Raw genomic sequence first — 20,677 nt, 5'->3', positions numbered from 1 at the left:
CTTGATGATCCGAGAACACAGTGCTATGAATATAAAGCCTGTGAAGAGAGCCATGCAGTTAAGTGCCAGATTTCTAGACCCTGTGATCTTTTTTTACATGTGCAATGGTAACCTCCAGATGGGAGGATTCCAACCTGCTCTGTAAACCGATAGAAATATAAAGCAGCAGCAAACTTTATGAAGTAATGTCTGCTTTACATGGCACAATGTTAAACAAACAATAAAGCAAAGCAATGATTGTTTAATGTAAAAATATATTGAAGAAAAATATATTAAAGTGTACTTATATGACTGCAGTAAGTTTAGGAGAGTGATGAAACTTCTTGGGGAAAACTATAAAATGGTTAAATGAGACTGTGACCTCATTAAGTTTTTATGTAGTTATGTTTTTGTCAACACACACCTTGTAGGCATTTAAAAAAACCAAACACCCAACTTTGTAATCTTGCTATTACAAATGCCCCATTGATCAAATGCTGAGCACAAGATCTAGATAGGAGTGTTGTAATTAGTAGCCATGGCATAGGGAGTCTTAAAAGGATGACTAGATTTTCATGAAAAACTTAAAATTTATCCAAGTTCAGTCAAATTACTCCCTTTTACTCTATCTACTGTTACCGTGTATTCTAATGCCTGAATTAGGACAACTTCTAATTTTCCTACAAAACTTTCCAATGCTATGCAATCTAGTTTTGTTTTTGTTTTCCTTTTAATTCCCCAATGGCAGAAGATTCATATTTCACGCAGGCACTGGTAATTAGCCAAGGAAATTATTTAAAATGCCAGATGTCACATATTAAATATAAATGCCCTATGACCTTGTGTGCAGAATGGAAGCCTCTTTCCTATATGACTGCTGGATTTCACTTTCCTGAACATAGCATCCGTGGTGAAATAGTATCTTTCTCCCACAAACACCATTCTGCATGCTTAAACAATGGATGTGTCTCGTTAACTGTACGACATAAAGGCTGTGATTATTTTGTTTGTATGCCATTTGCAAATGAGTTTAAATGTTTAAGTATACATTCACACCAGTCAAAAAATTTCCCTTGTTGCACTGGTGCTTTTTTCAATAGCAGCTGTAAAAGGCAGAGCCATAGATGCAGCCAAGGAACACTATCTGCTGATTCCAGGAGTCTTTCTTTGTGCTTTCTCATCTGCCCTTTCTATGCCACGCTGGTGTGTGTGGCTTCTAAACGGGTCCAGATTCAACCACAAACGGGAACGATATCAAGCACATGAAATACAACCTTATGCGTTATATTCTTAATTTGAGGCTGTTTGGTTTATTGAATCATGCAGAACGAATGCCTGACCATGCTTCTTCCAAAGCCTATTCTGGCTACAATTGCACAGCTGGGTTTGATTTGCTGCCCGTAGGAAGGGGGGAGGAATCCCTATTACTCCAAGACAAATACAGATCTGGGATGTGGCTGCAGATCCAGAATTCCTAGCTATCCAGCATAGGATGATGTGTGGAAAATAAAACACAGCACAATGTAGCCCTCAGGTTTTTGGAGCTGAAAGTCACAACACGCCTAGAAAATAGCCCCAGTTTGGAAAAGATTCAAATACCACAGGAAGCATGTTCCTTCCTTCTCAAAGCACATGCAATAACTCCAGCTTCTGACCAGATCAAGGTGTATCCCCATCTGGATGCAATAACATAGCCTAAAAGCAACAAGGACAGAAACCACCTATGCATACTAAATAAATAAATAAAAGCACCCCTCCTCGCAAAACCACAAAAAAATAAAGTTTCCCTTGTTACTGCCACTGTTTCTTCTCGATAGCACGAATCAGCATCCATGCTGTGGACCTCGAGGTTGACATAAGTCCCTGGAAATTGATGTAAGCTCACGTCAGTTGTTCTAGGGATTCTGCCAACTCACTCTCAGTCATGCCCCAATTACTCTTCAGCTGTATAGAAAGGGTCTGAAGGTGTTTTTCTTCTAAAAATTCAAATGCAGGAAGGATGCGCATTTTGGTGCAGTAGGAAAGGGACAGCAAAATGAAAAATATGGTGAAGACAAAAATAAAGGATGTTGCTGGCAAGAAATGGAAGTTCTGAACTCGGACAGATGTATCTTATTTTGATGTAAAAAGCTTTATAAAGATTACTGTAAGTAACTATTAATTGCTTACAATGCCACCTTTCCTTCTACATATTCTGTAAATTCTTACCTTGTTAGCTAGGTGGTCATGACATAACCAGTAACTCTTTTATTTTAGGATGTATGGTCCTTTTTCTTTTTAATTGACATCTGTAGGTAGGACTAAAAGCACTGCCTGATGACCTGCATGTGTCTTAGTTTTCAGAATGAATAATGTCTCAAACAGGGGAGAAAAGATTTGTTTTACAGTTAAGGCAAAGGAACAAGACAATAATACCCATATTTTTAATTTAACATACTCTTTAGAAATACACACTGAGCATCTTATCAAAGAACATAGATTAAATACTTGCTTGTGTTCACATTTCCCCCTGTGGAGAGAACAAGTTTGGTTGTATTTTTCTCCAGGGACATGCATAATGAATAACCTACTGGTATAGCAGAACAGGGAACTACTATGGTTACTCCATGTGCTGTAATCTGACACAACAATTATTTAACAATAAGACAAATTCTAACATAGCTGCTTTGAAAATGTGAAAGATTACCCAAAAGTTTTTAGACAGAAGCTAGCTGCTAAGAACCATTTTATATGTATGATGTTTTACTGAATTGTTCATTGTAGACCTGTTTTCATTCAGGAATGCACAAGGGTTTTTCTTAACCACGGTTAATCCAATTACACATTCTTTACCAGCTTGTCTTGCTACATGACCTTGGATTTAGAGGTAAAAAGAGGCTACAGGCTAACTGGGTGCGAGCATCTTATAAAGGTTTGGGCTTCCTTCAGGAGAGGCAGTTGGCTGCCCTAACAAGAGCATCAGCCTTCAGTTTAAGTATTGTAGAAACAGTAGCTGTAGCTGCTCATGTATTTTAGGTAAAGAAATAGCTAGCGGTGCTGGGAAGTGACAATAGAAAGGATGGTACATTAGTAGGTTAAGAAAAAGATAAACATATGGCTGTTTTGTATTCTGGGCAATAAAAGCAGCTCCCGTTTTCACTTGGGCAAACCCCTCCTGTCCCGGGAGGGGTTTTACAATACACCTGCTTGGATCCACCTGAACAGCAGCAAACACAAAAAGACCCTGTGCATAGAAACAATTCCAATTAGTTATTTATGGGTCACCCAGTTTTAACAGATAAAGCTATAATTTCCGCATGGCCATAAAGTCATGACACAGTAACTTTCATTCAGTTAATTTTTCAACTAAGTAACAAAAACCGGTCCTTTAATGTTTAAAGGACATTGCAATGGTATTTCTGTTTAATGCAAGTTTCAGTCCATAATGTAAATAAAACTGTACTATCACATCACTATCTATAAGCAAACGTGACGGGCTGTGAGTAGCAGTTTAATTCCCATCAATGCCCAAGTTTTTGCACAAACCTAAAATCCTCCTAGGTCACATGTGTTGAGAGTTAATCTTTTATTAATGCCACAGCACCCAGTTTCGTTAACTTGCTCTAGGATTTCTTAGACTGCAAATTCCAGGCAGATTGGGCCAATTACAGTTTCTACCCTGCCATCCACTGCTGGCAATGATGCTTCTGCTATATGAACAACTTAAACTACGTTTTCTTTCATTCTTGTATTTGTCTTTTAAGCTTAATGTGAGGCAAAATAGATGATGGTATGTTACTGTGCAGGCAGAACGTTCTGGAACTTCTGTGCTCTTCCCAACGGCTGCTGGGCTGCCTTCATTGATGGCACACGCTGCTAGAAGTATTGCGATTAGTCTCCTTACAGTTGCCGCACCGCCACTGTTTCCCAGCAGCCTGGAAGGTGGTGGACAGCTTAGCGCCCTTCACGGCATGTGTTACCCAAGCCACATTCCTCAGCTTGCGCCAACTTAATCTAATTACCCAAGCCGTGAATTGGTGCCTAGAATACCACCTATTTACATACGATTTTTTTTTTATTTATTTTATTATTTTTTTTTTAGAAAAGCAGCGCGCAGCCCGAGACCCCTTCGCTCTGCCCGGGGGCTGCGTGCGCCTTGCAGGGGGCTGACGGCCGGGCCCCCGGAGCTGCCGCGTCCCGGACTGGCGCTCCCGGCCCCGGCGGGGCGACACGTGGCACCCGCGCCCCGCGGCGCTGCCCCGCCCCTTTGTGCTCAGCTGGCTCCACCGGATTGGGCGCCCGCTGCGGGCCAACCAACCAACTACAAGCCCCGGCAGCCCGCGCGGCGCGGGGCGGGGCGAGCGCTGGGCGCCATGTGCGCTGGGTGCCCCCCACCCCTCCCTCCCTCCCTCCCTCCCTCCCTCCCTCCGCCGCACCGGGGCCGCCGACGTCACCGCGTGAGAGCGCCCAACTGTGGGAACCGCCGCCGAGGGGCGGGGGGCTGCCCGGGGGCACGGCGCGGGGCGGGGCCGGGCGGGGCGGGGCCAGCCGCGGCCCGTAGTAGGCGCCCTCCCACCCCCGCTGAGTGACAGAAGGCGCCCAGGCACGGGAGCTCGCGCTGGGGCCCGAGCCGCCGCTCGCGCTGCCGCCTCCCCGCGCCCTCCCCTCCCCCGCCCACCCCCTCCCCTCCCGACCGCGGCGCCATCCGGTGTTATGAGGCGGCCCTGAGGGGCAGCGGCGGGGAGCGCAGCCCGGCAGGAGTCCGGCGCGGCCCGGCAGGGCGAGGGGGTCTCGTTTCGCTTCGCCGGCCAAACCCATGACTACGGCAAACTGCGGCGCCACCGACGAGTTCGATTTCAGGCTGATCTTCGGGGAGGACGGGCAGCCCGGCCCCGGGCCGCCGCTGGGGCCTGCAGGTGCGCTCCGCCGCGGCCGCTCCGCTCCCGCCGCCCCGGCCGTCGGGGTCGGCTTCCTGTTTTCCTCCGAGCGAGGCGAGGGCGGGGAGGGGGGGCTGCCGCCTGCCCCGCCGCGGGAGAGCGGGGCGGGGGGTGGCGGGGCGGGGAAGCGGCGCCGGCCCTCCTCTCCCTCCTCCCTGCTCCCTCAGGCTGCGGCCGCCTCACGGGACCTGGGGGGCTGAGGGGGGCGATCCGCCATCGGGGCTCCCCGGGCCGCCCTTACAACTTTCCTCGAGTAAAGAAACCCGAGGACTCCGCCGTGCGGGAGGAGCACCCCTCGGGGCGGGCGTGGGGGGGGACCCCCCCTGCAGTCGTGGGGGCAGAGGCCGGTTGGGTCTGGCGGGCCTGCTCCCCCATCCCGGGCCGGGGGCTGAGGAGGGACCCGCCTGCGAGCCACCGTGCTGCCGGCGCCCGGCTGGGGCGGCGTTGCAGCGCCCGGGGGGGCGGCCGGGGGGGTCCCGGTGAGCACAGCGTGCCGTTACACTTGGCACCGGGAGGGCAGCGGTGGGGCCGGGCTGCGGGCTGGTCTGGCGCTCTGGCGGTTAAAAGTTTCAACCGAACCCTTCCCCGTGTATAACGCATCGTCGTTACTCCAGTGTGTTCTTACAAACTTTGTGTACGTGCGTGTGGATGGGCCAAACGCTGCGCGATGAGGTGGGGGGGCTGCTGGGTCCGTGTGTGCCGATACACACGTCTCGGAGCCCTTCCATTTTATTCTGTTTGGTAGTATCGGAGCCTGAAAACCCCGTTTAAAAAGCCTCATGTTTCTTTAAACTGCAGAAAATAAAGTATTCCCTGCAAACTATGTTGCGGGGAATCCAGAAGAGCCAGCTGTGCGGTGTGCGGCTGGACCACGGGTCGACGGCTGCGTGCTTTTTTTTTTCTGACCTACTTGAAATAAGTATTAATTGGTAGTGCACTAAGTCTAACTAGTTAGATGATAAGATAGCTCTGAAACACGGCTGGATCCAGGCTAAATGATGCAGCCATGTTGTTTTGTTCTCTGACTCGGTTGCCTGCATAAGTTGATTAGAAAACAAATTGTTCGATACGGTCCATATATAATCCAGTGCGAACACTCAGAATTAATTTGTTGCAAAATCTCTAACTTTCTTGGTGCTAAGACTTAGTTTACAGATTCTTTCAGATACAGGGAGATTTTTCTTTGCCTAGAATAGGCAGGAGTAGCAGATGGTGCTTCTGGGAAGGGGGCCTGAGATCTGCTAGCCAAATAAAAGTATTACAGTGCCATACGAAACAATGGGGACTGTTAATAGAGTACAATACTTGACACCCCCCTATTCCTGTTGTGGTTTTTTTTTTCTACACAAAGCTAGTGGTCTTAGCTATGTTCCTCAGTTGATGATAGATGAGAATGTGAAAACAAGTTGCTCAGAAAACTGGAAATACTAGTGGTACTCAATTCCCTTTTATAATATTTGTATTTTGGTAGCATTCCTTAAGAAGCAGTTCAGCTATTACTCCGAATATGGTGAATTTTTATGTGCTTGATAAGTTAAAACTATTTCTAAGGCAGATTTTGAAAATGTGATACTCAGACCATAAACTGATCTTTCAGTAAGAAATCCTGCATCTGTAACTCAGTAATTTCACTGTTTTGTGGAATACTGGCGATGATCTCGCCTGCTGTGCACAGATGTGGCCTTCAGGGGAAAGGGTTAGAATAGGGCTCTGGCTTCAAGTATTTTATTAAAAGGATTGCCAGAGTTTAGCTGTTAATTCTGTCCGTTAATTTTACATCTGAAGAAATAGATTTCACATAAGAGAGGACTTATATTGGAAGTCTTACATTTCCCCCTTATTCCTCTTCCGAGTATATTAGCTAGATAAACTAAAGTTCTTGGGTCTCATAAGCCCGTATCACTCACTTCAATGATGTTGTCCGTTGTGCAGCAAAGTGAGGATTTTTTTTTTTCTAATGTATGAGAATAAAAAAACATGTAGGTCACAGGGAACATTGCTTAATCTGAAATAAATAATGTTAAAAATACCAAGTCATCCATGATCGCGGCGAATACTTGAAAACATGTTCTCATGCTTTGTGCTGTATCTGAAGAAGTGTCTGGGATTGGCACCCTTGTGAAAGAAGCGTCTAGTACTAAGTTCTTGTGTAAATAACATGGAAATCTATGTTAATGCTTTCTTTTATGTTGAGACTTCTGTCGTGTTTTGAGGATTTTATTCTGTTATGTATGTATGTACATAAGCATGTATATATATGTAGATTTTATCTTTAACTGTATTTTTAACCAAAAGCAAGAAAAAGTGAGCTATTCTGTTTAGTTTTGTGCGAACTGGCAGGAATTGAGACTAATGTTCTGCAGTAGTGCTTGTGTGTTTGATCTGAAAGTTGTAGTTCCTGCTGCAGAGGGGAATGCACGAAAGATGGTTTAAATATGCTTGGCAGTCTGTAGTCAAATACTGCAGTCTTTGTAGCATACTTTGCCTGAAATCTAAGGCATAACCCATTCCATATAGCTTGTAAGCTGAAGTGCAAATTTGCTCAAATGGTTGCCAAATTAGAGATTGTCAAAAGCTCTTCAGCTGCTTTTAAGTAGAAGTTAGGTACTAAGCACCTTCCGCAAAATCTTGCACTCTTCTTCTTAGACAGTTTAGTGCCCTTGTCTCAAAGAGGAAAGAAATTGGCACTTTTTTTTTTATTTTTTTTTTTTTGGTAGTGTTCAGCACTCAAAACAGGTGGTACAGTTCTAGGTACTAAAAAGCTTCATCTTTTCCTGACAAAATAACTCGGGCCTCCAGTGTGCAAGGGTAATGCTATAGAGCACTCACTCTGAAGCGAACCAAATCTCTTTGGTATACTCTTTTCTTCCAAACCCTTTGGGTTAGTTGCAGTCGCATCTGATTGCATCTTGCCACCTTGTATCAGTTGCATTTGTAATGCCTGAGTAAGTATTTGAATGACAGTATCATTCAGGTCTGTACCCTCTACTAAAGTAGATGGTCATGTAACTAACTTTTTCAATTAATGTATTTGAGAAGCCACCATGTTTGGTCTCTTTAATGAAGAGATTTTTTTAAGATGTCATGTGTGACACTTGAATAATCAAATTTAATTTGGAATGCTTTTCTAATGATGTCTCCATCCCTTTCACCCCCCCAGTTTTGCATTACTATTCAATCTAATTTTTGGAAGTTTGCCTAGAATTTATTAAACATTAAACAAATAAACTGCATTAAGGTCTTCACACTACTGCTAAAAACTCCGCTGAGGGTGCGGCATACTGTTTAAATGCCAAACTGTGCAAAAGGGGAGCAAATGCAAGTTGCTATGATTGTTTCTTTAGCCGAATTTTTATTTTAAGGGTTCAGCTCCCGTTTTAAATAATGAGTTTTTACAAAGTAAGGGTCTTCAAAGAACTTGGGGTATGTAGTACTAAGCTGGGAATTCAGGATCTTGTACGGTTCTGTAACATCCAAAATTGTTTCTTCTTGGTATGTGAAGTGGGGACTGACTTAAAATTAGAGGCTGCAAACTGTTTCATATCCAGAAAATGAATTATTTCATTACGCAGGAAATTCTGACAGAGGGGGTATTGGTATTGCTGTTTAGAATCCTATCTAAAACATTCCTCTTACTTGTGATGAGGTCCTCTAAGAGTGAAAGACAGGCTAAGGTTTTGCTACCCAGTAAAATAGAGCAATATGTGGAATTTCACCCTAACACCCACCTTTTGTTCTTGGGTTGTGAAGCAGAGGAGGAGAAGTTCTTATTGTCTTTCAATTTAAATAGTCATCCTTCGTTGATTCTGTATATTTGTTTTCTCAAAATATGAGGGCTGATAAAAATACCCTCCTTGGACTTCTGATTCATAATATCTGTTTTATTTTCTTGGAAACCATGAAACAAGCTGAAAAGAGGTTCTCCTTGTTTCCTGTGACTTAATATTTGGTTGAGTAATACTATTTGGTAATCTTGTTACAGATGAAATCTCACAATCTCTTACTTTTCTCCTGAAAAGCATGGTATGAGAAGTATGAAAAATATCCCAGTTCTGTGATGAATTTAGTGACAATTCAAAACATCTTTGCAAGCTGGAGCCTCGCTCTGGATATGGACAGTGTATCTGGATTTGGATCTTTAGTTTGTTTGAAAACTTCTATACTGTTGCTCTCCTTTGAGGTTTTTTTTTTTTTGTCTTTTAGCTTAGACCTATTAGTTGGCCTGAGGCTGTTACTAAGGATCAAAATGGAAATACACATGTTGCTATTGTGACTGTCAAAGTAATACCTGATCTTTTCTTTTGAAGGTTTCTGTGTCTGACCTTCTTTCTCTATGAGCGTGTGCAGGCTGCTTGGGCTGCTCGGCAGTTACCTCCCTCCCATGGTGTTGAGTGCTCTGAAGCAAGCTCTGTGGCAAAAACTGGCACAATATAAGTGTCGTTTAATTTAGATACATAGTAGAAGTCTTAAAACCAATGCCTTGTACTGAAACACCACCACAATACTAGTCTTTATACCTTTGCCTTGATCATTAATATGTAAAATATTCTTCACTTCTTAAATGTGTATTCATGACAGGTATTGCTGTCAGGGTTTGTTGGTAGACAGTAGAAAACAGCCTAAGCTGTTTCCAGAAGTTTGCAGTGTGCTTGAACTTTTTGTTCTTTTCCCTGAGATGGTGATTAAGGTAAGCGATACTAAGCAAGTTGTGGTGGGAAAGAGAGCAGTCTCACAGTTAGACTGAGTGGATAATTAAAGGCTCAATGCTGGCAGTAATTGTGAACCTGAGGTGTGAGCTGACTGAGGGTTGCTCTTGGTGAAATTCATTTTTGTGATCAAATATTTCTGATCCAGAACTGCTAAAAAGTTTGCTTTCCTTAGCTGAGAGAAACTTGTGAGACATGATCTTCTGAAGTACTTTTTTAACAGACGATCTTGCACACCTGTGTGGTTCACCTGAAGTTTTATTCCTTTTTAAAGTCTTTTTATTCTGTTTAGATTTGGTTGCCTATATATAAATGGGTAGGAGAGAAAGCCTTTGCACAAGATAGTAACTCGGTGGTTAATATGTATAATTTGAGCCACACATATAAATAGAGCTGTGTGTGCTGGTCTTTAAACATTTGCTTTACAAAAGAGTGCTCATGTGGATTAAGATGGGATCAACTGGTGCAACTTTAAGAAAGGAATGAATGGACAAGTCGCTTGAGTCAGTTTCTTTTTTTTCCTCCCTTAGACATAAACCATACTTTTTAACATAAATGTTTGTTTATTTATTAGATGTTGAGCATTAAATGTATTGTAATGGAAACCACCACTTGAGGGTAATTTAGTTATTACGATTTTATTGTACAAGCTAGCGGATGCTGGTATCTGTGCACGTAAAAGATTGACGCGCAGGGACATAAAGCAAATCCAGTCTTAGGCTGCGGTTATATAATCTGCTGATGGAGGGGAGGAGGGTAAACCAAACAGCTGCATCTCGCCAAAAATAGAGGGTCTGTGTCAAGAACCTTGTGACTTCAAGATAACTTAAGAAAAGATTTCACTGACGAAGAACCAGAGGAAAAAGTGTATTAAAGTCAAATCTGGTGTCAATGGAGTCAGTTGCCTCACCACAAAGAGTAACATTAAAATGGTAATCCTGGGAAGCTGATGTGTTTGAATACATTGTGTTTTTTCATGGCATGCTGGCTAAATCACATCTTGCCTATTTGGATAAAGCTTGACCAGGATAAGACCACTTGGGAAAATACCAAACTCTCTTGTGTGCTGTTGCAAAGCAGTTGTAGTTGCACCTGATCTGATTTCATAACTTTTATGGTTTGGCATATGGTTCTTGAACCACTACACAGTGCATTGAGAGCACTATGTAGTGAGTCACTGCATAGTGCGGGGATTTGAAAAAGATCCCTGGTTTGACAAATTTGCTTATTTTGTGTGTGAAATCATAATTGCACCTCACCCTCTGTCCCCTTCCCTCCCATCTGAGTTGTGGGCACAGTGCAAATGGAAACAAATCCTGACTGTTGGGATGTGGGAGATGGGCAGGGTACAAAAGCATTTGTGCTGCTGGTTTTATCTTGCATGATTTCTGAAAATTAGAAATAAGCCCTTTCTTTCTTCAAAGTAATAAGTAGCCCTCTGCTTAAAACATGATGGTCATCTTTTCCTTTTGTTTGTGTTGTACAACTGCAAGCAGTTTGTCATATCCCATTCGGAGAGCAGCCAAATAAGTAATGTTGCTGTGAACGAGTGAGAAATGAGGGTAGATGGGGCCTGGTTCGATAGTAAGCAGCAGTTTAGCCCTTCACAGGAACAACATAAATACGGGAGTCATTGCCTAAAGCTGCCCTAGTGGGCCAGGGAAGTGCGTGGAGCAGACCTGGCAGTGAGCCCAGCCTGTAAAACAACATCCAAGTCCTTGCATTTGTCCAGGCATGCCATGTGGGGTTCGGATGACAGTGGAATTTAAGATGAGTGAAATGATCAGTAAGGCTAAGTAAAACTGCACGGCAGGAGCAAGCTTATTAACAAGCCAGTGTTCTTTTCTACCTTTAGTACACAGATCTGTGAGTATTGTGAAATTCTGGCAAAAGAGAACATTAAAAAAAAATTGTGGAATTGTTCAAAGTCATTCAGGGAAGATCAGTTTAAATCTGAAGTGTAGGACTGGTCGATACGCAGGGCTTTGGGCTGTGTTGTGTCTCGCACATCTCGCGAGTTAACTGAACAGCTGAACTTAATCATTTACGTGGCTCTTCTGATTAAATGTCTTGGTGGCACTGAATGCTTATGGTTACTTTCCAGACAAAGGACGATAGGTGTGGTAGAAGAGAAGATACTTTTGTCAGTTTAGTTTGGGAGGCCCAGTCCTCATTTTTATGTGTGGGGGGGGAAGGAGAGAAGAATCAACTTCCTGGAGATCTGACTTTATATAAACCCATGATCTTTCAGCAACAAATTTGTGAAAATAGAACTCTGGATTTGGTTTGGGTGGTGTTGGGGTTTTGGTTTTGGTTGTTGGAAGCAGAAACAAAAACTTCACATGAACTTCATAAAATACATTCGTAGGTAGAAACATATGCAGATACTTACAGCTAATTTATTAGTCCCAGAAATGTAGAAACATGTTATTCATATTAATATTTAGATTAATAGCAATTACTTTTGTTTAAAAAAATAGCCTCTCAGACTGCATTTTGTGTGATAGTCATCACTTCTAAAAATGAGAAATACTTTTAATGTAGCAAAATTGCTGGATGGAATTGGATTTTTCTGTTTGTTTTTTAATAGATTGGTGGAGAGGGTTATTTCCAAAATCTTGTAAATATTCCTCTTTAGACTTACTCTTAGGTCCTTTCAAACAGAGTTCTTTCCGTTTTTCATATGTATGAGGTTATTCGAGATTGCAGGAAGCAAATAATTTTAAGTTCCCGGCTTAATGATTCTTCATGTTTTAGTGGCTGCTAACTTTCCTTTTTAGGAACAAATGCTGGGATAAGTGTTTTTTAATCCTAGATTTTATTTTTTGTAATGGTTTTGGTAAATAGAAGAAAATGGGAAGACCACTAAAACATAAGTTCAGTGACAGGCAACATTTGTACTATACTGGAGAGGGAACAGAATTGTGACTCTTTGTAGCTGGGACAGAGAACAAACTTTTACTTGCTAACTGAAGTTGTTTTACAGAGTAACCCTTTGTATCTACCCAAAATGAAAGCATAATCTAAGAACAGAATGATGAGCTGATAAGGCAGTCAGGGTGCACTTATTGACCATTAGCAACAGTGTTTCACTGCTTTTGATGGCTGCATAATGGGATGTAACAATCTCTACAGTGATTTATAGCTACTCATGTGTATCTTAGATGCTTTCTAGGAGTTGTTCCCTAAATCAGAAACTCAGAAGAGATGAGGAGATGGAGTAACTGTGTATGATTGCAAAAGGCTTGTAACGGTGTCATTTGGGATAACTGTACTCGAGTGACAAGGCCACAAGAGAATGTGTGGCTTAATCCAAAGAACCACTAAGCAAATCTTGTCACCATTTTGTATTTTGCATAGCTTCTTTAAATTAGGTCAGAGTCTTTGTATTTCATCAGTGCAATTTGTCAAATTTAGACTTCTGAGAGCAAATGCTACTGTCTTCCAGGTTGCCTAGCTTTTTTGGTTGGGGGCAGGAGGTGAGGCTGATTAGGTACGGTATGAAGTGAAACCTCCAGTCCTGCTGGAATAAACACAAGCTATTTAGGACTCTGTGAAGAGATGCAGTTTCAGGGCTTGCATTGTTGTGAGGCACACTAATATGGTCTCCCTTGTATTTTGGGGGAAACTTTCTGAAAGTTGCTGGAAAAATAGTGTTCGTGCTCAGCTTCAGCCTCCCCTTTTCTCGTTTGGTTCCTGTTTCTGCCTGTGTCAGTTCTAGCAAAGTGAATTCAAGGTGTTTCTGATTCTACATTCATGTGAGCAGCTGGGAAAACAGGAAAGTTTCAGATAAGTTTCTGGCTTCTTTCAGTCCTTTGATGTATGGAGCCTTTCAGTTTTGTGCACCTGAAGCCGACATTAAAGCTGTATTATAAACTATACTGGTGAAAAGCTGTAATATTAATGATTTGAAATCCTGAGCTAACTATACGGTAGGATTGCCTGCTGTGGAATAGTTTGCCCTCTGTCATGTTGTAGGACAGCTGCAGAAGTACAGTGTAATTTTGCTGAGGTGTGAAGAGTTCCCAAACTAGTTTGTTCGAATACTGTCCATACTGGTTCTCAGCCTCTGTGCCATGCTCTGTATGATAAACAGAAAGAGGCATGCGCCTGTTTCAGTCTCCCCTCCCTTTACTGTGTAACCCTCTCCACTCAAACTTCTTGCCTTGGCTTATTGCATTCCTTTTCTACTGCCTTTCACACAGACCCTAGCCTATGTCACCATACTCTCCTATAAACTGAAATATCCATTTTCTTGTACATTCCTGTCTTGTTTTGCTTGCTATGGCCCTACTTACACATTCTGATCTTGGAAACTCGGATTCTGCTCAGTGCTTGGTTCAGGACTGGAGCAGACTGCAAACCTGGAGTTGTCTCTGTGCAGGGCAGCAGGTTGCTGTCAGCAAGCTCGTTGCTGTCAGAAGCTGATCAGCGGTGAACACATCCATTTCAGTAGTTAGGTGAGAATTTCAGTTTATAGGTGCAATATAAACCAGAACTTGGAATAACTGGAGAGCCTTTTATGGAATCTGCTCATTTTGCCCCCACAAAGGAAGAGTTAGGCTGTGGGTGATAAATTGGCCTGCAATATCAAGAGTCTAGACAAACCTTTGGCTGGCAACTACAGCACATAATTCCCTTGTTCTCTTCAGTCAGTATTTGCCTGATGTTCTCGCTTATCTTTACGATGAGTCTTCTTCCTGTGGGTCAGGCACAACACACCAGTTTTGGAGTGCTCAGTCTTTTCCCAGTTCCCATGTCTACACATGCCAGATGCTCTGGGATTGCAGGGCTGCAGTCCTTTCACAAAGTCTAACAACTGGTTGTATAGAATAATGTAGTTCATCTTCAGAATAGCAGTGGCAAATAGGATGTTAATACTATGTGTTAGTAACTACTGCACAGATGTATTGTGTCATTTTAAGAATCTTCCAAAAGGCTGTAGTGTATTTCTTAATATCTTTGAACTCCTGGGTCATGTTAGGCTGACTTTCTATCTAACACTGAATGACAAATGAGGCTTCATCAAACTGGAGGGCAACAGCTCCTGTTTTATGTGTTATGCAGTAAAATACTGTGCCCTGTTCACTGACACACCCACAGAGAAAAATGGAAGCAAAGAAGACCCTGGAGAATTACAGATTTTTAAAGCAAAAAGTAAATATTTTTTAACCTGTTATGAGTATTAAGGAATAGTTCTTAAATACTGAATGACAAGCTCTATAAATGTTCATATAAATACATGCTTCATAATCAACCAGAAATACCAGGAGAGCGGGAGAAGGCACGGGTGTAAACACTGCCTAGCACTTCTGTTGCTATTTTCTGTTCTTGTAACTGAACTTTAAATGACTAATTCTTGTTGAATCTTATGGTTACAAGCTGGATTCTTTACCTGCTTTGTACGTCACTTTTTACCGATGTATCTCAAAGCACTCTGCTATGAAAGATTATGAGAACGTAGGTGTTGTAAGAAAAGGAAAAAACCTCAAATGAGATTAACTCCATTTGCTGTGACAGAAGTACCTAATTTTCTGAAACGTGCTTATGACTTGAGCAGATCCATTTGATTTTCATGTTTATTTAGTTTGTTCTTACAAGCCAAATAAAATTTCATTACTGTTATTTCCCTATTCAGAGCTTAATTCTGTTGCTTCAGGCTGAAGCTGGATGTACACTAGGACAGCCATTCTAGTTTAAATGCATACCAGGCTATGGCCTGAGGATTTAGTTGCATGTTACATTTTTATTTTATGGTGAAAACACCTGCAGTTCCTGTCCTGGTTGCTCACTTCTCCCCATGTCCTAAAGCTTGCCATCCTGTCAGTTGTGTATATACAGGTGTTTATGTCGGTGCACTGCAAATCTGATTGCCAAAATCATCTGGGTTAAAAATACCACTCTTCTCGTTTCCCCTCCTGCTTTGTGTGTGAGCCTGTGTGGGAGGGTAGTTGCTGCTGAAAAAAACACAACATGTAGTTACACCCTGAGACCCAGCATGTTCCTGTTTTATTCAGTGTCAGTTGTAAACATCTGATATGCTGTATTATTTTGTTGTTTAAATTGCTTAAACTAGTGCAGCTTCATTATTATTCTGCATTGATGAGCTCCCGCTATTGAGAACATTGTTTTTCTTGTACCTTTCCAGTGTTCTTAACACAAGTAAACAAATGAACTTCTGATGGACATGACAGAGCTGCCTCTAGTGTACATGATTGACAGAAGTAAAATTTATTTTTATCCTTTTTGCGTAATCTGATATGGCCATAAAACAGAACACAAAATCATTGAAGAGGGAGAACTGCTTCATAAAGTGACAGTTGTTGTAAATCATCCTTTTCTGAAAGCTTAAACTTTCACACTGTTTTGTGTGTTGCTGAACTTGGTCTATAAGGATGTGCCTTCCCCTGCTCTACCATGCTACTTGAATTGTTTTCACAATTTATACCTTACTAGTCCCATATTTGGTGACTTACTAGTCAGTTGTACTGCTTATAAACTAATGCATTGCTGTATCTTTCAGGGTTTTTTTTTCTTGGTTGTGTTTTTTAAGTTTATGTTTAAATTTGTAGGAGGCATATCTGGAGAATTTACAGCTTGCAGCAGAGAACTGGAGTTAAATATCCAATTATAGAGCTTTAGCATGGTATACACTCTGATTTTTCTTTTTAAATGCACAAAAGTAAAACTGACTATTGGGTGTTTTGTGTTCTTTGTGAAGATTAAGACTAGCCTTTCATCCCCAAAAATACATTAACTGCTGCAAATCAGTAGGATAATGAAATTAAAAAATGGAGCTGCCTATGCTTTTTGTTCTTATTGGCAGATATTTCTGTGGCATTCTTTAATACCATCACGTTCAGAAAGAGATAGTGGTAACGGTCGTGACAGAACTGAGAAAGAAGAGGTGGTTGTTCTTTTTAGGGTTTGGGAGTGGAGACAGATTATGTGACTTGCCTGAGAACACACATGATGTCTGTGGCAATGCTCAAGTCTTTCCTCATGCTATTTAAAGGCCTTGGATTACTGATGCTTTTTTCACAGTAGCATTTTTATAAGACCTAGGCTGTGTTGCGCTTTCTTAGTACTATATACCGACTCCTATTGTCTGAACCTGTTTGTTTATGCGCTTACAAACCCTGGGCCTGTGTTCAGACATTTGATAGTAATTGACCTTCCTTCTGTGGAGAAATCCGGCTCGCTGCACAGCTGCACATACGCATGTGCCAGCACATCGCTGAGGAGCGAACAACTGGTGGGCAAGCATTACTAGTCCTGAATATGCAGTCTGATATGGCAAATAGTGAGCAAAATGTACTTTAGGAGCAGTTGTTCTGGATATTATTTAATTATATTCTCCAGTTAGACCGCTTACGTTGAAGTGTAGTTAGCAGCTTAGTAAGGGATGAGCCAGTGTTGTTTTAATACTGAACAGGAGCTTCTGCAGACTGGTCTGTTTCCAGACAGTAGCAAATGTACAGTCAAAGTGACAGACCTTCTGGTTCTCATTGATAAAGGATGACACAGATGCCTGATGTAAGATTGCATTGCAAGTCTGCAGCTTTATATAGCTTATATGCACTATGTGAACACAGAACATCTGCTAACTTTTGTGATCACTCGGTAGTAAACCTGATCTCAGCAGGTGGAGAAGGCAGCTTTGCTAAATTTCTGAAGACAGAGTGGCTTTTCCATGCATGGCAGTGTTAAAAATCTTAAGTTAAAACAAAGCTGAGTTACTTTCTGTGCTAGCTATCCAGAAGACCTCCTTTGATCGTAAAACAAAATTTGTTTGACGCGATTTTGTTCTTTGCAAACATCGACTTCTTGTTTTGTTTCCCTGTCTCCTTTTAAATGCTTACTGGAACAAATAAGCTATTAATACCACTTCTAAAACTGAATCTAAACTTATTGGCCCGTACTTCTTTGGTACTTTTTAACCTTTTATTTAGTCCAGTTTTCTTTACTCTGCATTGCTGTTAACTTTCTTATCAATTTACTTGGTTGACTTAAGTAGAGAAAAAGCATTTAACACACCTGCCTTTTCAGGGTCATGGTAGGCTTTTGATGTGAATGGCACTGCTTCTCTTGGGCTTTGTGTTTTGCTGTCTGTCCTATCGTAGCATCTTACCCCCATGCTCTTGTGGTAGTTTTTATGGTCTACCTTAGTAATCTGACCTAGTTTCTGTTTCTTGAATGCTTCTTTCTTATATTTTACGGTCAGTGAAGGCCTCATGACTTGGCCAGCTTCGCTGCTTTACGGTCTTTCCTCCCCCAGTAGGATTGTTTGGATGTAATAGCTCTCCTATTAAGTAACCAGATTTCCATAACTCCATTTTTTTCCCTTGGGCTTCTCCATAGCTTTTTTTTTTGCTTTGCACTTGCCTGTTGTGAGACTCCCCTGAATTTGTTTACCTGCTGCTTTCTGGAAGCCCTGCGTTACTTTTTTATTGAGCTGTTCTCCTTTCCATCTTAAGGGTTGTGAGCTGTTTGGGTTTGGTGGTGGGTTTTTTTGTGCGAGTCCTGTCATGTTGTCCTGCTCCCCCCCATTTCTTTCATCCAAGTTCCATTCATCTTTGTATGTTTGCTAGTTCCTTCAAGGTTAGAGGGCTCTTCCAGACTGAATTCTCTCTACAGTCTTTAATAGTACAAAAATAGTTATTGGTAAATAGCCTAGTAGAATTAACGACAGAATTTTTAAAGCTTAGTGTTGTCCTTTGTATGAGCAACTAACAGGTTATTTTAATACATGACTGTAACGGGGAGGGTTTGTGTGTGAAAACTAAAATATATCTACTTGTTTATTGGTTGTATCTGAAAATGGTTTGCATGATTTGGACTTCAAAATATATTGTTTCCACAGTCTTTTGGGATTTGGTGTTCATTAGATGCATAATTCTTACTCTAGGTTTCTAGCTTCCTGTTTTTTTGAGTGTGTGTGTGTATGCTGCTGAGGAGGGGTAATGGCAGAGCACGGTGCCAAACTCATTAGAAGTTGTTTTTCGTGGAGAGGGACCAAAGAAGCCCGAGTCAGAAGAGTGCTCTCCTGCCTTCTGCATCTCTTCCCCCAAGTTCTTCCTAGCTGGTGTTGATAAATCTGTGCTAGGCTGATCTCTCCATCTCAGCTTCTTGAAACTTAAATTTTGAATGTACATCTGCTTTTTGTAAATCCCAGTGACATCAAAAGTGGACAAATTGTCTTAAATATTTTAAGATTTCATGATTATTGCTGCAAGAGAAATAAGACTCTTTGCAGCGGTGAGAGTTCTAGCACAATGTGCTGCTACTGTTCCTAAGGCCGTTAATGACAGTAAATGGTTACACACAGGACTTGAAGTATTCCAAGTGTTCTTTTCCTACAACGTTATTATTTCAAAATTTCTGTACCTGTAACTGTTTTATTTCTAAATTTTGAGAAGCTGGATAATTGCTTTTATTAGGATTGCATTTTTCTTCTGTTGACCTATGCTTCTAATACTAATGATTTAAGAAGCAAGAGCATTTGATCTTGCACATGAATGTACCAATAGATGGGGAAAACCTGTAGCTCACTACTGTCAGCATTTCATGTTTTGTTATGGGAAATGGCAAAAAGGAAGACCCTCAATAAAAGTGTTTTTAAAATGTTTGCTATCCTAGTGAAAGGATAGGAAAATGCAGTTTTGATAGTGATTAATGTCATGCAGTCTGGATTTATGGAAAATGATAGTATGAACTTGATGCCTCACTGTCACATTTGACATAGGAGCATTTTAGTTTGCAGAAATGTTTATGTGTCTGTGTAATATTCCCTTACTACTGAAAAAAAATACTTTAAAAAAATAAAACCCCATATACAAAGCACTAGAAACTGTATAATTTTAAGGATTATGTTAAATGTTAGTGATGGGTCAAAAGCTCTCAGTGATTCAGCATTAAAACAAATTACTTGGGTTGCAGAGACAATATTGTTAACAGGTGTTGAGAGTAGTTTCAGTGTCTAATGGGAGTGGTCTGAGTACATTTAATTTCATCTGCTAGATGATAGACTAGTGAAGTACCTGAGGTCTCTTGCATACTTACTTTCTATACTTAAATATTGAGAAGGGTCTACTTTACAAGGAGAGAGAAAACAAGAGTGAAAGCATAGTGGTTACAAAGTAAGAAAGAAACCTGTGTTTTCTACTCTCCTTTTGGACAAATGTCTCATAGTGGCAGTTAATTCAGTATTAAGAAGTGGGGCAAGAAAATCTGCTTCGGTTCTGTGAGACAAAGCTGCTGATTTTGTTAACAGGGCTTGCACTCCCTCTCAATTGCTTGTTTTTCTTTGGAATATTTCCTGTGTTTTGGATAAGTTAGTGAGATCTGAGAATATTTTGTTTTGCGTTTTTTGCTGAACAACTTGTGCTCAAACTTTGCGAGATTGCACTTGAGAAATGCTGTTCTATGGGGTGAGCACTTTAGAGTTTTCTAAGCAACCAAAAAAATATCTTTGGAATAAGGTTCTTCGTATCTTTAATAATAATCTTTCCTAGGCCTCTTTTGATTGAATGTTTTTAGTTCTTTATAATCTTCATTGAAATCTGAGTCACTGTAAGATGCTTTCTAGTGTTAAAGGAGATAAATATTATGTATGTGATATTTCAGTGCTTGTAAGTATTGAGTAGGGGGCTTGCAGAAAGTATCATAGTCCTTCCTATTCATGTCACAAATTAATTGTTAATGGATTATGATCAAAAATGCTCAATTATGAATGGAGTGTAGTTATGAAAATTAAAGTTTGAATTGAGTATTCCAGCTTAGATCCTTTCAAGATTTATAAACCCATTTGCTGTGTGTATTATGTTTTCAACCACTGAAGATGTGTATAAAACGTGGAATCTGGTTGAAAACAAGATTTCTGACAGAATACTATACTGTAGCCCTATTTAGCTGTAAATATGGCTGGGGAAAATCTTAAATTAAGAATTGGTTTTCTTTTGTGTGGCTACTGTAATGGGAAATGTCCAAGATGTTGAAAACAGGCTATACCTGGGAAACAAAGGTTTTTGTTTATGGCATTTTTTCCCCAAGTATTACATTCTGACTCTGTTCCTC

At 41.2% G+C, this 20,677-nt stretch overlaps 1 protein-coding gene across 2 annotated transcripts in view; it reads left to right on the top strand.

Annotated features, from left to right (window-relative positions):
* The first annotated feature begins 4,539 nt into the window (after positions 1–4,539).
* Positions 4,540–20,677, top strand: part of NFATC3 (nuclear factor of activated T cells 3) — a 74,736-nt gene continuing 58,598 nt past the window's right edge. For both annotated transcript variants that reach the window (XM_055726832.1, XM_055726830.1), the window contains exon 1: positions 4,540–4,874. In XM_055726832.1, the coding sequence (XP_055582807.1) occupies positions 4,775–4,874 (100 nt within the window). In that variant the 5' untranslated portion in view covers positions 4,540–4,774. The remainder of the gene's footprint in view (positions 4,875–20,677) is intronic.

Source organism: Falco cherrug, chromosome 14, assembly GCF_023634085.1.
Source record: "Falco cherrug isolate bFalChe1 chromosome 14, bFalChe1.pri, whole genome shotgun sequence".
Lineage (NCBI taxonomy): Eukaryota > Metazoa > Chordata > Aves > Falconiformes > Falconidae > Falco > Falco cherrug.
Note: the sequence above shows the minus strand (reverse complement) of the source record. Positions and strands in the feature narration are given on the sequence as shown.